The 14,294-nt window shown below is 39.9% G+C and overlaps 1 protein-coding gene across 2 annotated transcripts in view; it reads left to right on the top strand.

Annotated features, from left to right (window-relative positions):
* Positions 1–865: 865 nt before the first annotated feature.
* SH3GL3 (SH3-domain GRB2-like 3) overlaps positions 866–14,294 on the top strand; it is a 57,957-nt gene continuing 44,528 nt past the window's right edge. For both annotated transcript variants that reach the window (XM_010571929.1, XM_010571930.1), the window contains exon 1: positions 866–971. In XM_010571929.1, coding sequence (XP_010570231.1) covers positions 927–971 — 45 coding nt within the window. In that variant the 5' untranslated portion in view covers positions 866–926. The remainder of the gene's footprint in view (positions 972–14,294) is intronic.

The raw sequence follows: 14,294 nt of genomic DNA on the forward strand, positions 1-14,294 counted from the left end.
ATAACTCCCAAGTGATCTTACAGCCAGGACCGAGCAGCACATCACAGAGCGTATCTTCCCCAGAATCTAAGTGTAGTCTGGAAGTGCTTTACCAGTGCAGGCATAACCACATCGCATACTTGTATCTGCACATTGCTCATACGCAATCATATTTAAGCATACAATGAATCCATCCTGTAACAACCAAGCAAACAACTACACCATTCTTCCGGCGTAGCTCCTTCTAGTACATCTGCTCCTCCGAGAGGGAGGCGGTCAGTGGGGGACTGTGCCTTTCTGAGCCTTGAGCAGCATAAACGCAGCTATGGAGTCAAACTACCAAGTGGATTTTGTTCTGATGCGCAGCATCAACCAGTCGTGTCCTGGACCGCTGCAAGAGCTTTCACGTGTTAAAAGCTCCAAATAAATTACAATGCACAATAACAGATCTGAGGCGAACGAGCGCAACTAAAGATGCTACAAGGAAACACAAGAAATGCGACCCGCAAGGAGAAAACTGGAGCCCTATTAGAAACAGGACTAGCTAGAGGCAGCCGGAGAGCTAACAGGCCTTTTGGTGCTTGAGCAAGCGCCCTGTGGCTCGGAGGGCGCCCCTGCTGCAGCCGCCGTCCCACCTGCGCGCAGGGATCCTCCCGCCTGCCCGTCCCCCTTCTCCGCTGTCTCCATGCGACATCGCGGCGTGGGCGTCGTCGAGCGCTCTCATTTGCATAGCGCCCGCCAGCGGCCAATGGGCCGGCGACTACGGCTCTGTCATTTGCATGGGCCCCGGCGGCGGCCAATGGGGCGGCAGCCGCCGAGCCCGCTTGGAAGGCGATGTTTCCATCTGCGCGGGGCGCCGGGGCTGTAGGTGCGGGTGACACAGCGAGAGGCCGGGCCGGCCGCTCGGCCTGGGCAGCGCCGCCGCCTCGGGCAGCCGCAGGGGAAAGATGTCGGTGGCGGGGCTCAAGAAGCAGTTTCACAAAGCCAGCCAGGTAAGGGGAGCGGTTCCCGGGGCCGGAGCGGCGGCAGAGCCCTGGAGGGGGCTTTGCTGTTGCTGGGTGGCTCGCCCTGCGCCCGCTCCCGGCCGCCCGCCCGCCGCAAGGCGCAGCGGGTTCCTCGACCTTCTCCTTCTGGCTGGCGGCATCGCCCTCTGGCACCCCGAGGAGCGTTGACTTCAGCTTTGCCTCTGGGCCCTCCCTTTTATTACTGCCTCTTGCGTTGATCCTTGCAGGAGAGGGTTGCCTTTCTCCTTCTTTTGCTGGGGGCTTCAGGTCTTTCTTCTAGGTATTAGTGTTCGTTATTTCATGCTGGGTTTGCGTTTGTACTCCGAGGCCTCAGTTAAAGATACAGGCTGTAGGGTACTAGCTTTCCCTAACGAGTTCATTGTGTTGTTCTTCCACAAAGTACTGGTTTATTACCCTACCTGGCATACCGTGTGTTTGTCCTATAGGGGGTATCGTATGTTTCTAGAGTTTTCCCTCCTTTTCTAGATGCTGTACTCTTACCTTTTCCTGGGTGAACCTTCATCTTTTCCTGACCCCTTTCTCTCCTGTTCTCTTTTCTAATGTGCTTCTCTTTAATACTTTCACTGATTTCTCTAAAGAGAGAAACCGCTTTCTGTCAGGCAGGTGGACTGGTTGCATTACACAGCATGGTAGTGCCGACCCAAAGCCCCACGTTGGTATGGTAGCTTCAGGAAGCGGCAGCGGTGGGATTCTTCTCACTGAAGGTGTTTGGAAGCCTCACCTCAGATGCTTTGCTTGCTTATTCCAAGCCTGAGAGATCTGTATTTCTATTGGTTCTCATTAATAATAATGGTAATACTGAAATCAGTGTCTGTAACCTATTCAGTCAGATGGGACAACTGTTCTTGTCTTGGTGAGAGTGGAGAAAATAAAGGTTCATTGAGTGCTTAGCCGTCATCTTTGTAGGTCCTCCTTCAGACATTTGGCTTGTCAGCAGCCCAGATGCAGAATGTGCACGTTGTTTGGACATAGATGCTAAATATTTTTATCTAATGCTTATTTTCAATAGTGTTCTTTCTTTCATGTTGTGTACATATCTTGAAGAATGTCACGAATCTGTATCTTTTAGTTAACTTTCATTGTCCCTTTGAGAAAATGTGGGACTTCCAGGGTAAACAAATCCAAGGACAATTTATAAAAGGTTTGGGCTTGTTTTGCACCTAGCTTACGCTGGTAAGTGATGCAGCCTTTGCTATGGTGAGTTTGTAACTCAAGAAACAGAAGGTATTTAACTGAGGAAGTTAGAGAGGTAACCACAACAAGTGCTGTCTCATCTAGCAACTGGTAACAGTGCAAGTTGCTTAATCCTGCCCGGATGTCAGGTAAAAATTTTAAAAAAAAAAAAAAAAAAAAAGGGAGGGAATCTGATAAAGGTAGTACTAATGGCAAAAAGGAACAATAGAATATGTTGAAGTTGACTGTACATTTATTGAAAAGTTGTGGTATGGCTTCCAGTATTTGTGACAGTGAGGAACTGCCATGCATAACTCAGATAATATTCTTCTCAGGGTGGGCCAAAGGTAAAGTTTCCACTTATTTTCAAATGCAGGACTGAGCAAGGAATTCAAAGTAAGTTGACACAAAAAGGCTCTCTTCAGGGAAAGAAAGACTGTTTAGTAGGAGATTAATGTGCAGGAAAAAGATACTGGAATTGGATTTTTTCGGTGCTTGAGGAAACACAAGACGCTTCTTAAGAGCTCATTCTGGAACAATTCAGATAAGACGTTGGTCAAAGTAGTAGTGGAAAAAATAACAGAAGAAATAGCATGTATAGAGTTGATCAGAAACATCCAGGTCTAAATAACTGATTTGTTTATCTCTGACACACAGACACACAGTCATGTCCATATGCATAAAGGTACAAAGTAAACAATTGTTGAAACTAAAAAAAATAAAGTAGAACATGCAAAATGGAAATACTGGCAATCCATCTTTTAGCTAAATTCTTTTACAAAAATGCTAAACCAAGCAAATGCAGAGCATGAAAGAGGTATTTCTCAACAGAACATTTGTTAAATCTCTTAAGTACTGTAGGATCTACTTAAGGAGACATATACCTTTGTGTATTGAATGGATGAAGGATGCCAAGGGTAACTGTTAACAGCAGAGACAGGCATTGCTTGGGGAAAGAATGAAATTAATTCCTTTAGTGTTCCCAAAGGAGAATGGGGGCAGATGACAAAAACTGGCAAATTTCCCAGAGGACACTGAGGAATACTGAAGGGAATGAGACTTGTGCCAGGACATGTGATTAAGGAATAAGAATAATATTTGAAGGCTGACAGAACCTAAAGACAAAAAAATCTGAAGGGTGAAGCAAGTGGTTTAAGATAGTGTGTATTTAACAATTCATTCAGAAGTGGGAATAAATATCAAAGAAGTTACAAGATCCATATATTTTCAAAAGATACTATTTCCATGTTAAAATACATTTCTATTCAACTGCAATAAACCACAATTTTAACTGAAATATAGAGTAATATAGATACATAGTTATAGAAAGATTAAGTAAAATAAAATAAATGGAGTTATTCTGTAACTCTGTACACTCTAACTGAACCACTTAACTGTTGCAGAACTGTTTTTGCAAAAGAAATGCATTTCGGTTTTGTTTTTGTAAAAAGCCTGCCTCTTCTGTGTGTCTTTATGTACAGCTTTTGTGTTAACTAGCGGTGATCACCTTTGTGTGTAGGCTTAGTTTAGAGATTCCAGGAAAAAAGCAAACAATACTTATGATTCTATACATGCAGTTGGGGTTTCTGAGATGTTTGTCTGGTGAATGTCAGCTTGATTTATCTAAAGTTACAGTTAAGTAAATAAGTGTTTGCTTTATAAAAGGCCAGCAGCTAACTTGTTATGGTTACTAAAGCCATCACCAAAATCAGGCATGACATGCTATTGCAGACTTGGTTGGTGTATTAAAAAGTCACCATGTGTCTGTTTGTAATCCATTAATTCACAGTAAGTGATCTTGATGGTTTTCTCCTAGAATTTTTTACCCAGCTGTATTTTTTTTTTCCACTGAAAACAGCGCATGTGTATACTTTTTCACCAAAGTATCTGGTAGTGAGATTCAGAAGACAACTGTTGAGTTACGAGCATCTGTTGGAATTATTGCAGTAAAGTCTGCACCCCAGAGTGAGTGGCATTTTAACTATTTTTCTGTATATTCCAATATATAAAGCTGCAATTCTACTCCATTGTCTGTACCCTAATAATTGCTTCCTCTGGCATCACAGAACTGATAGACCCAAAGCTTATATATAACCCAAAGGTTATATATCTGTTATGTAATAGATAATAGCTTTCAGGTACACTAGAGTTTTCTTTACTATGCTTCTTATTTAGGTTATAAGTTTAAATTGAAACACTCAAGTGGACTGGAATGAGGATGGCTTCCATTCTGTCCATTTAATATCAGCAATGATCCCTTGAGTATAACTCATTTGACTAATGAAATACCAAGCAGAACCCGTGTGGTGCCTTACCACCTCTCACTAGCTGGTAAGTGAGGGCAGGCTGCTTCTCAGAGCTGATTAACTCATGTGCAAGTCTCATGGAATTAGCTTTTTTTCTGTTTTTTAATGTATTTTCAAATAGAGGGGTTTTTAATTAGCCTTTAGGGAGCTCTGTTCGTGATGGAAATCTGTCTCCTGTCACTTTCAGCCTCTGACATATCTTATCTGTTTTCCTGTTTTCAGTTTGAAACGTTTTGATGTAGGTGGGTGTATCTCTGCCTACTGTTTTTGTAGGCCTTGTTCTCATGGTGGTTGTGCATGTGGGATAACCCAGATGGTGGGAGGACTGCATCTTCTGATGCATACTGGGAGTATTTTTAGAGTGGTGTTACTGTTTAGAAAAGCAGTAAGTAGAGAGTGAATAAGAAAGCCTTAATAGGCAGCAGATGCTATTATAATTTCTGCTGTGCTCTAAAACTGTAGCCAGGCTAGTATCTCTGTGTAAAGATACATGATTTTTCAAAGTAGTGTGAGGCTAGTGAGCTGAGAGCTTCCCTCCCTTAGGGTGTTTTGAAAGCTTAGCCATGATGGTGGCGTAGGAAGTCTGCTGTTGACCTTAAATTCACATATTTGTGTCTTTTTTTTTTTTTTTTAATTAATTGTAGCTAAAGTCTGTGTACAGCAGCAGTCTCATTATCAACAGATTATTCATAGTGTATTTCTTAGGCTTAGCTTCTCAGCAATAGTAGAAATTAATACTTTTTTGAGGAAACACATGACTGCCAATTACCGTGAATAACTTATTTGTAATGTAGGCATCAACAGTTATTGTTAGCCTATGCAGACTGGTTTCTTAAACCTTCTCCTATTGTCAGTGAAGGAGAGGGTCCCAGAGAGTGTGAATCAGGAGCTGGCTCTATTGTCTATAGACAGAGCCTACGGGTGGGGACATTTTCTAACGAAAGCAACTAAAATGTGTTACAACTTTTTTGCCTTCTGAAAGTGATTTAACCTAGTGTAATAAAGTATATGCTCTGTGCTTTCATCTCCTCATATGCTGAATGGCATTTGTCTTTTCAAGTACTGCATCTTTTTTTAGATGTTTTTTTCTATTTTTTACATTTTTTTTTAACTTTTGGCTATCACCAACAGTTGCAGGAATGCTGCTTCTTCTCTCCCAGATTTCTGCTTTTACTCCATTGATTTATGTGGCATTTTGATCCCGTCTGTTGGAATGAAGACCAGATCAGAATCAAGACCTTCTTGTTCCTCAGACAGAATAAGTCTTGTGATTGGGTTTTGTTGTGGTTGTTTTTTTTTAATTCTCCTGACTATTTTTCTTTTCTGTTATGTTGTAAATGAATGATACTAGCCTAGAAATAATATTTAAGCCTTTTTTTTAAAGTCCATGTTGACATTGAGTTAATACAAAAAAACTTTATTTACACAAGTGCTTGTTAGCAAAGGAAGTACTTCGGTAAACTGAGGAAGAGACAAACTCTGTACAAAGAGAACCTGAACTTGCCAGTGAGACATGAAAAGAAATTCTGTATTTACTATGTGCAGATATATTTCTTTCCCATGACTATTAGCTGTTATCATACAGTCTGTTAGAGATACTGCCATTTCACATCTAACTTGTATTGGGCATGATGAATCCAAGACCTAGTAGAGAGCGAGTGTCTATCCTGTTCCTAGTTTTTATTAGATAATTGGATGTACTCTTTTGCAAATCGTACAGAATTGTGGGGGTAGGATGGTGGTGAAAAGGACATTAGAATTTAGTTTATTGTCTGAGGTGTTTTGAAATGGATAATTACACTTCTTATATGTGTTTCAGAAAGGAGAGTAAACCCTCAGCCACTGGCAAGGACAAAAAATAATATTCCTTTATCCTCTATGTATATGTAGATTTCTAATTAGATGTTATTGTTTGTCTTTACCTGTGTCATGGCTAGAGACTGTTGTTACGCAATCCAGTAATTATAAAACTATAATGTAGATTATACACTGTTCATCTTAAATTTCTAAGATGGTGTGAGAAGAGACCGAGGGTTTGTGTAAATCTTTCAAGACTTGTTAGTTCATGGAGTATTTGTTGGGGTTTTTTGTGATTTTTTTTTTTTTTTCTTTTTAGGTGGAAAACAGTGCTTGCAAAAGGAGAAGTCCTCATTTTGCACTTTCTTTCAAAGCAAAATTATTAATAAAAGGGAGGGAAAAGTGATCCTGTAGCAAAGATCAGCATGGATTTGGGGGAGGGGGTTGCTGTGGAGTAAGGGGCAGTAATCTGCACTTCACTCCTCTTCCTTTGGCATTAGTAAGGCTAATTCACTTAATTTTGAGTTAAATGGCTGACTTTTGGTTGTGCAGCTCACCCTGCTTACGCTGAAGCTTGCTTCCTGGCACCAGAGTACTGGGCTAATAGGTAGGAAATAGGAAGATGGTTTCTTGTGGCATGAAGGTGATTTTCAATATTAAAAAATATATCTGATAGAGTTGGGAGAAGGGGGAAACTAGCTCATGAGATTTAGGTTTACAATTATATTTACAATTGTATTTATCTCCTGCTAAGTAGCCTGCCAGTAAGGCATAACTGTAGCAAAAAGAAACTTTGAGTGCTTCAGTCAGCCTACAGATTAGCAGAAGATAGCAATCATATGCCTCTGCAACCTTTAACAATGCAGGTCTCAAAGCTTGCAATAGATGGATCATAATGCCGTAAATTGGGAATCTAGCAGAGGTGCAGCTACAGTTTGGAAGGAGGTTAGTTATATTTTACACATAAAATATTTATATATAAAAGTCTGAATGGCATTGCAATAGAAAATAGTATAGCATAATGGAATGGAAACTGAACTTTCTCCTTGAATGCATCTCCTTTTATAGATTCTTGGCTTTGCCGAAGAGTTTTGCACAGGCATCCTGAAAGTTCGAGTGAGAGCTGGCGCTCCATCCTTAACTCATGCTGTTGCCTGAGTCATTGCGGCACATGCTGGGTAATATATTGCAGTGCAGTCCCTTGAGAATCCTGCAATGCTGACAAACAAATAGACAAGTGAAGCACAGCAACAGCATTGCATTAAGATTTTCTGTAGCATCGTTTGCTAAGTGTTACTCGAAGTTGCTTAAATATCTTGAACGTAGATTTCTACCAAGAAGTTGCATTCCTGTACAGAATTTGGGACAGACTTTATAATATACATATAGGAGGACAAATTCTGCTTAGTTATACTGCTGGAAATCTGGGATGACTCAATGAAGGGTCTCTTGCATAGGAATGTGCAGCATAATTGTATAACTGGGAGCAGAATCTGGCCTATAAACCCTCAGTCCAAGTGCTTGCTTCCTATTAAGATGAGAAAGTTGTATGTATTCAGTGGCACAATATAGCTGCAGTTCCAGAACAAACTAGTGCTGAAGAATAGAAGTGTTTTTAATACAATGTTTTGTCTGTTATGCCATCCAAACACCAACACTTTCTGTAAGCATGAATGAAATTAAAGTTACAAAATGCGTCCCATTCTTCATACCTTCTGTAAGAACCCTGTAAACCCCAAACTTTGTCTTGTAATGATATTGTTAAGAACAAACTGCTTCTATTTATGTTAATGCCACTTTCACTCCAGTGTATTGCAAGTCTTCTATACTGTGTTGTGTTCTCATTGTTCGTCTCTTTCCTGTTCGTGGAAAGGAAGCCACTGCTGGAGTTTTATGACTAGTTGAGAATTGAAGATGCAGGTTTTAACAATGCTTTTAACAAGCCCAATTAGAAAAGGGCTATCAAATGATAGATTACACCTTGCATTCTATTTTCTAGAGCCCTAGTGTCCTATCACTGTGTACATGTTTCTATTATTAAAGTTATTAAAAGTTACATGCATTGATGGGAGAATATCCCAATTGATTTCCTGCAACATCTCAAATATCAGCAGCTGTGTATGTGAAACACAAAAATAACTTGGCTTTACATGCTTTCTATTCAAAGGACAATGCCAAGCCTCTGATGAGAATTAATTCTGTTTCTGTACTACCCTAATTAAATTACTTTTTTGATACTGTACCTGTGTTTAATGAACTGCAACGAGTGCAGTGAAATTAGCCTGGTTAGGAACTGAACAAGATTATAAGAATCCAAGACTCAAAGGAAATCAAGGGGTTCTAAAATTCTGTTTTCTGCAATTGGCAGTATTTCTGTTCTTGTGCAGTCAGGTTACAGATCTAAGGTGAAAAAATAGGGAAAATATTTTTAATTTATTTTTTTTTTTACAAAGCAAAAAAGAAATAAAATATTAAAAACAAGTATAAATGGTCCTAGGTAGTAACAGTCCCTTTATTGCCTTGTGAATGCTTTGCAAATGCAGGTAGGTCTCACTGTTCCCATTCTTTTTTTTGCAGATGCAAATAAAAAAGGTACTTGAAGGTGACTTGACTTCAAGGTTAAGAAGCTGGTCAGTGGCAGAACCAAAAGTAGATTATGTGTTTCCAGACTATAGATGCAATGTCCAGTCATTAGAAATTCTGCTTTCAAACTTTGTTGGGGTTTGAAAAGGTGCGTAGAAGAACCATGTCACATTCACTGTGGTTTTGTGTGTTTTTTTTAATTTTCTTTTATTTTGCATAAGATGTATGAATAAATACAAAATGTAGATATGAGTTTGGATTAAAGCTTCCATATAAATGTGGTATAATTCCACTGACTCAAAGTTCAGCAGGGCTGAACATGGTATGTTCACTTTACTGTTTTTAATACCCCTCTGGAACACGCAAGCATGTTTTAGAAACTAAGATTTTCAGGTACAAATACCTCCCCAGCAGAGAATAAGTGGGGGGGGAAATTTACTTGGTGCCATAAATAAGATTTGGGATTGGAGGTCAGAAAGGCATTGTTTTGATTCAAAATTGTGACTTTCCCTTTCACAGTCCTGTTGAGAGAGCTAGGAAGTGAAATTTGGTGCCTGTGCCGTATGGCAGTATGCACAGTCAGGGAAAGCCACAGGCATGGGAGCGCTTTCTCTTTCCCGCGGAGAATGTAGCACCTGTCAGCTTGGCATCTGGGTCACAGTAGATGTGTGCATGGTGGGAGGGGAAGAAGCCCCGTTAAAGTAAATTATTAATCAAAGACTATAACTTTTCATCAATTCAGAACCAGCAGTTCCAGTTTGCTGTGCAGAAATTCCTTCCAAAGAAAATAATAAGATTTTTAAAGACATTGGGATGAATTCTGCTTTTGGTGTAAGAGGCTTGGATGTCTGCCTGGGGGCACTGGAACATAGCAACTGATACCTTTAAGATTAACTGTTTATTGTTTTATGGCTTTAGCATCTGAATACTCCCTACCTGTTGTTTTTTTTCCCTGTAAGTTGTAGTAACCACCTAAAATGACTTTGTTAGTGTTGGAGGTGGGGCTTTGGTTTTTGTTCACTTTTTCTGGAGGGTGAGGAGAGCTAGCAAAACTTCTTCACTTCTGTGGTCTGTCCTACAGGTCTCCATGTGCTCAAAGACCGCTGACATTGCTCCTCAGTGGAACTTTCCCTTCCTTGTACTGTTAAATCTAAGTTTGTGTTGGTGTCTGTCGCAGTATTTTAATTTAATGGGAAGGAAAACTTCTGTGGTGAACAGTAGGAAAGAGATGCACACAAACACAGGTGAATTGTAAGCTTAGGCAGGAAGGGGGTTACTTGCAGAAATACCTTCATATTTGAGGAAATATGTTGCAAAAGAGACTCCAAGATAACTATGTCTTCAGTGGATACTTTCTCTCATCAGTAGTTATGCTCTATAGGTTTTTCTGAAACTGTACACTTGGTTACTGCTTTCATTTATTCTGACTGGGCCAGGTACAGGCGCACTACTCAAAAAGGGGCTGAAGGCACTGATAAACCCCAAAGTTGCTCAGCTGCCAGACTTGTAAATGGTTGATGCAGGAGCATGGTGGATGGTTGCCCCTGTGGGTATGTGTAGTACCAGCAGATAAGATGGAGGAGGTACTCATCCTTTGTACACCTGTAAGAAACAAGAGGAAACTCAGTTTGGCTGCTTGTGTTTACGTCAGGAGCTTCTGTGCCTGATTCTTCAAGAAATTAGGTGTGCAGTTTGCAAACCTGTTCTGTGACACAGATTGAGGAGAATGTTTAGTGTGGCGAAGACTATCAGAAAATGATGATAAATTGGCTTTGGCTACCTGTATGAATATACCATGAAGAGAGTTGGCTCTTACTTTTCAGTGATTTCTGTGACTTTTTTATTTTTGTTTTGTTGCAGTCTCTGACCCTTTGTCATCTCTGTTCCATTTGCCATTACGCACATGATTTCTTTTTAGAAGTTAGTTGTCCCAACTTTATGCTGCCATTTAATATGCTGTCTTGGGGAGATTCCTTTGTTTTCCTTCCATTATGTAAAACTATTTTAATTACACAAGAACTCAGACTATCTTTTCAACTGAGTGTAGTTTTCTGGGACTCCCTCATACACTTAGAGGGAGTGTAGCCTTTTGTATCAGTGAAATGGATCTTGCATGATTTTTTCAAAATTTTTTTTTTTTTTTTTTTTTTTTTTTAACATATTGGTAAATTATCTTGTATGTTTAGTCATTGATATATTTGATATGGTCATACGCCATTAAGATTTCTTCCATTTAGATATTCTTTGTTTATAATGATGCACTTTCATTGAGATAAACAATAAAAAATTATATTCTGGATCTCTTTAGGTGGTGGAGAAAAAAAACCAAGCAGTTTCTATTTGAGGTCTTATGATTCCTGTGAGTCGCCAAAAATACATTTAGGACATGAGAAAGCTTTTGACTAAAGGCTTAGTTCAGTTCTCCCACTGAAATCAGTTGAAGGAGACAGTGAACACTAGAATTTGAGGTGAGCATGCTATCGTATACTAGAAAAATTCTCCACTTTTTACTTTCTCAACTCTCATCAGGTTGCTTTGGAGGAATCGCTGAGCCCCCAAAATAATCTGTAAAACAAGGATGTAAATAAGGTAATACAAATGGAAAGGAAAACAGAAGCACCTACAGTTAGAGATTTGGCCCAACCTAAATGTCTGTTAGTGTAATTTCCCAAAGACAATGTGTTCTTGTTTATTAGTGTGATGAACTCTATGATCTATCTTCAAAAGTCAGGATCCCATGGATTTATCGGCTAGAGAGTCAAGAAATTACCTATGGAATTGTCTGGTATAGAGTCATGAAATTACAGCTGTGTCCATCTGGCCTAAGAGCTGTGGTCTGTGCAGGTTGAATGAAGCAGGCCTTTGCAATGTTCTGTTGCCATTTGTGGCTAAATGCGAGGTCACTAGGCTTCAGCGGCTTTTTTGATGTGACTTGTTTGTGGTAGAGGAATATTTTTCCTGTTTCCAGCTTCTTTCAAAAGGTGAAACAAAGGACTTTTTTCAAGGTGGTTTTAGTTTTAGGCAAAATCTGTTCAACAGTTTGAAGTGTGTATGTATATATTTTTACAGTTAATATAATATCAGTGAAATCTTGAAATGCGTTGGAATTTTAAAATCCCTAATGCTAATAAGAGTGAACTGTCTTACCTCTCTCTGCCTCTGAAAGTTCTGGGCCCCAGTTTTCCTGTGGGTAAATGGAAATTGATGACAGTACTTCCATTATTATGTATAAGCATAGTATATATTTATATATAACCTGTATTTCCTCCCCCACCTTCTTTAAGCCTTTGGACAGAAAAAATGCCTCATAGATAGCCTCTGCCCAAAGTGTATTTGCAAGACAGAACACAAAAAATCTGCTCCTCAGTTTCCAGACTTACATGTCTGAGCAAACATTGCTTACAGAAGAACTGAGAACTCACTGTGTGGAATCACACTGACCCTGAGCAGTACTGCCCTGGGTTGCTGACTCTCTGTCAAAGGTCTAGGTGGTTTCTTTATCAGATATATTTGCAGCTTCTTATGTTGCTTTTTTGACATTACTTTGGTGGAAACACTCTTTAGAGCTTCTTCATTAGTTATTGTTGTACTTCTGAGTTCTAGTCTGATTGGTGTGGGATGGCAGAAATTAAGCCTTTCTGTGTGGGATTGCAGCCTTCTGCAAAGAAGAAAGAACAAGTTAAGACCAAGAAGTCTTGTGCTATTGATAGCTTGCATAACAGATTTGTAACGTTGCACTTAGCACCTCTTTGTCTATCAGCACATTTGGGAAGCAGCCAGAAGACTAGTATGGCTCACTCTATCTGATGAACAAAAAGTTCGTTTATACAAGGGGAAAAGATGCACATAAATAGAGCTACTCTTGCACAAAAGTACTAATGCTTCTGGGAATTGTGCTTTTTTTTTAACTATATCAAATTAATCATCTTAATGTTAAGAAAATGAGGAAATTATTTTGTAAAAAAAAAAAAAGTCAAACTTTATGAACTCATCTTGCCAAGTGTCAATTTCTGTGATACCTTATTCAAAATTATACAAAATTCAAAAAATGATAGTTTTTGAAAAGCCTAGCTTCAGGTGGAAGAAGATTGTTAATGAAGATTGTATGTATTCTTTTGGAACATTACTTATTTTATGATCCCAAATAGTGATTCCTTGCCTTGTTAATTACTATTCATAGTGTATCGTCTAAGTTATTCCTTCAGTGGTGTTCAGTTGTTGCCAATGTATTTGAGACTGAGTAAATTTTATGGTTTTTTCATCACCTGAAACATGTAAAATACACCAAATGGACTGGCTTTGCATCAGTACTTTGACATATATGAAGCCTTGATGCTAATTCTAGTAATGCATATTATTATTCTAGCAGGCGACTGAAATAAGTACATGGTCTGGCCAATTACTGTTCTAGATTGGTGCAAACGAAAACGCAGTTTTTGTCAACTTGCCAGTTATTTTCTAAATTCAAGTGACTTACATATACAAAAAATGCAAGTGTTGGTATACCAGTTGTAATTACTACTCAGAAAATACTGCTGTGCAAAAGCCTGTGTGTAATTCTTTTCCTCTTGTAGTACTCCTGGAAGCTTACATCTTTCTGTGTGTTTAATGCAGTTATAAGGATGCATTCAGTACATTCATAAGGATTGCTCAAAATAGCGTTCATATTCATATCAAAAATATTCAATTCCTTTATTTCCATAATCCAAAAAAGTAACTGTAAAATGAATTGGGTACTGCAGACACTGTTGGAATCCCTGTCAATTAGGGCTTTAACTTATGCACGTCATTCTACGTGGCACATCTTAAAGGGGTTGTGTGGTGGGTTGACCCTGGCTGGACGCCAGGTGCCCACCAAAGCCGTTCTATCACTCCCCCTCCTCAGCTGGACAGGGGAGAGAAAATATAACAAAGAGCTTGTGGGTCGAGATAAGGACAGAAGAGATCACTCGCCAATTACCATCACGGGCAAAACAGACTCAACTTGGGGAAAATTAACTCAATTTATTACAAATCAACCAGAGTAGGGTAATGAGAAATAAACCCAAATCTCAGAACACCTTCCCTCCACCCCTCCCTTCTTCCTGGGCACAACTTCACTCCCGGATTCTCTACGTGCCACCCCCAGCGGTGCAGGGGGATGGGGAATGGGGTTTATGATCAGTTCATCACACGTTATTTCTGCTGCTTTATCCTCCTCAGAGGCAGGACTCCTCACACTCTTCCCCTGCTCCAGCGTGGGGTCCCTCCCATGGGAGACAGTCCTCCACAAACTTCTCCAATGTGGGTCCTTCCCATGGGCTGCAGTTCTTCACGAACTGCTCCAGCGTTGGTCCCTTCCACGGAGTGCAGTCTTCAGGCACAGACTGCTCCGGCGTGGGTCCCCCACAGGGTCACAAGTCCTGCCAGAAAACCTGCTCCGTGGGCTCCT

Source organism: Haliaeetus leucocephalus, unplaced genomic scaffold (assembly GCF_000737465.1).
Source record: "Haliaeetus leucocephalus isolate CR32 unplaced genomic scaffold, Haliaeetus_leucocephalus-4.0 Scaffold339, whole genome shotgun sequence".
NCBI lineage: Eukaryota > Metazoa > Chordata > Aves > Accipitriformes > Accipitridae > Haliaeetus > Haliaeetus leucocephalus.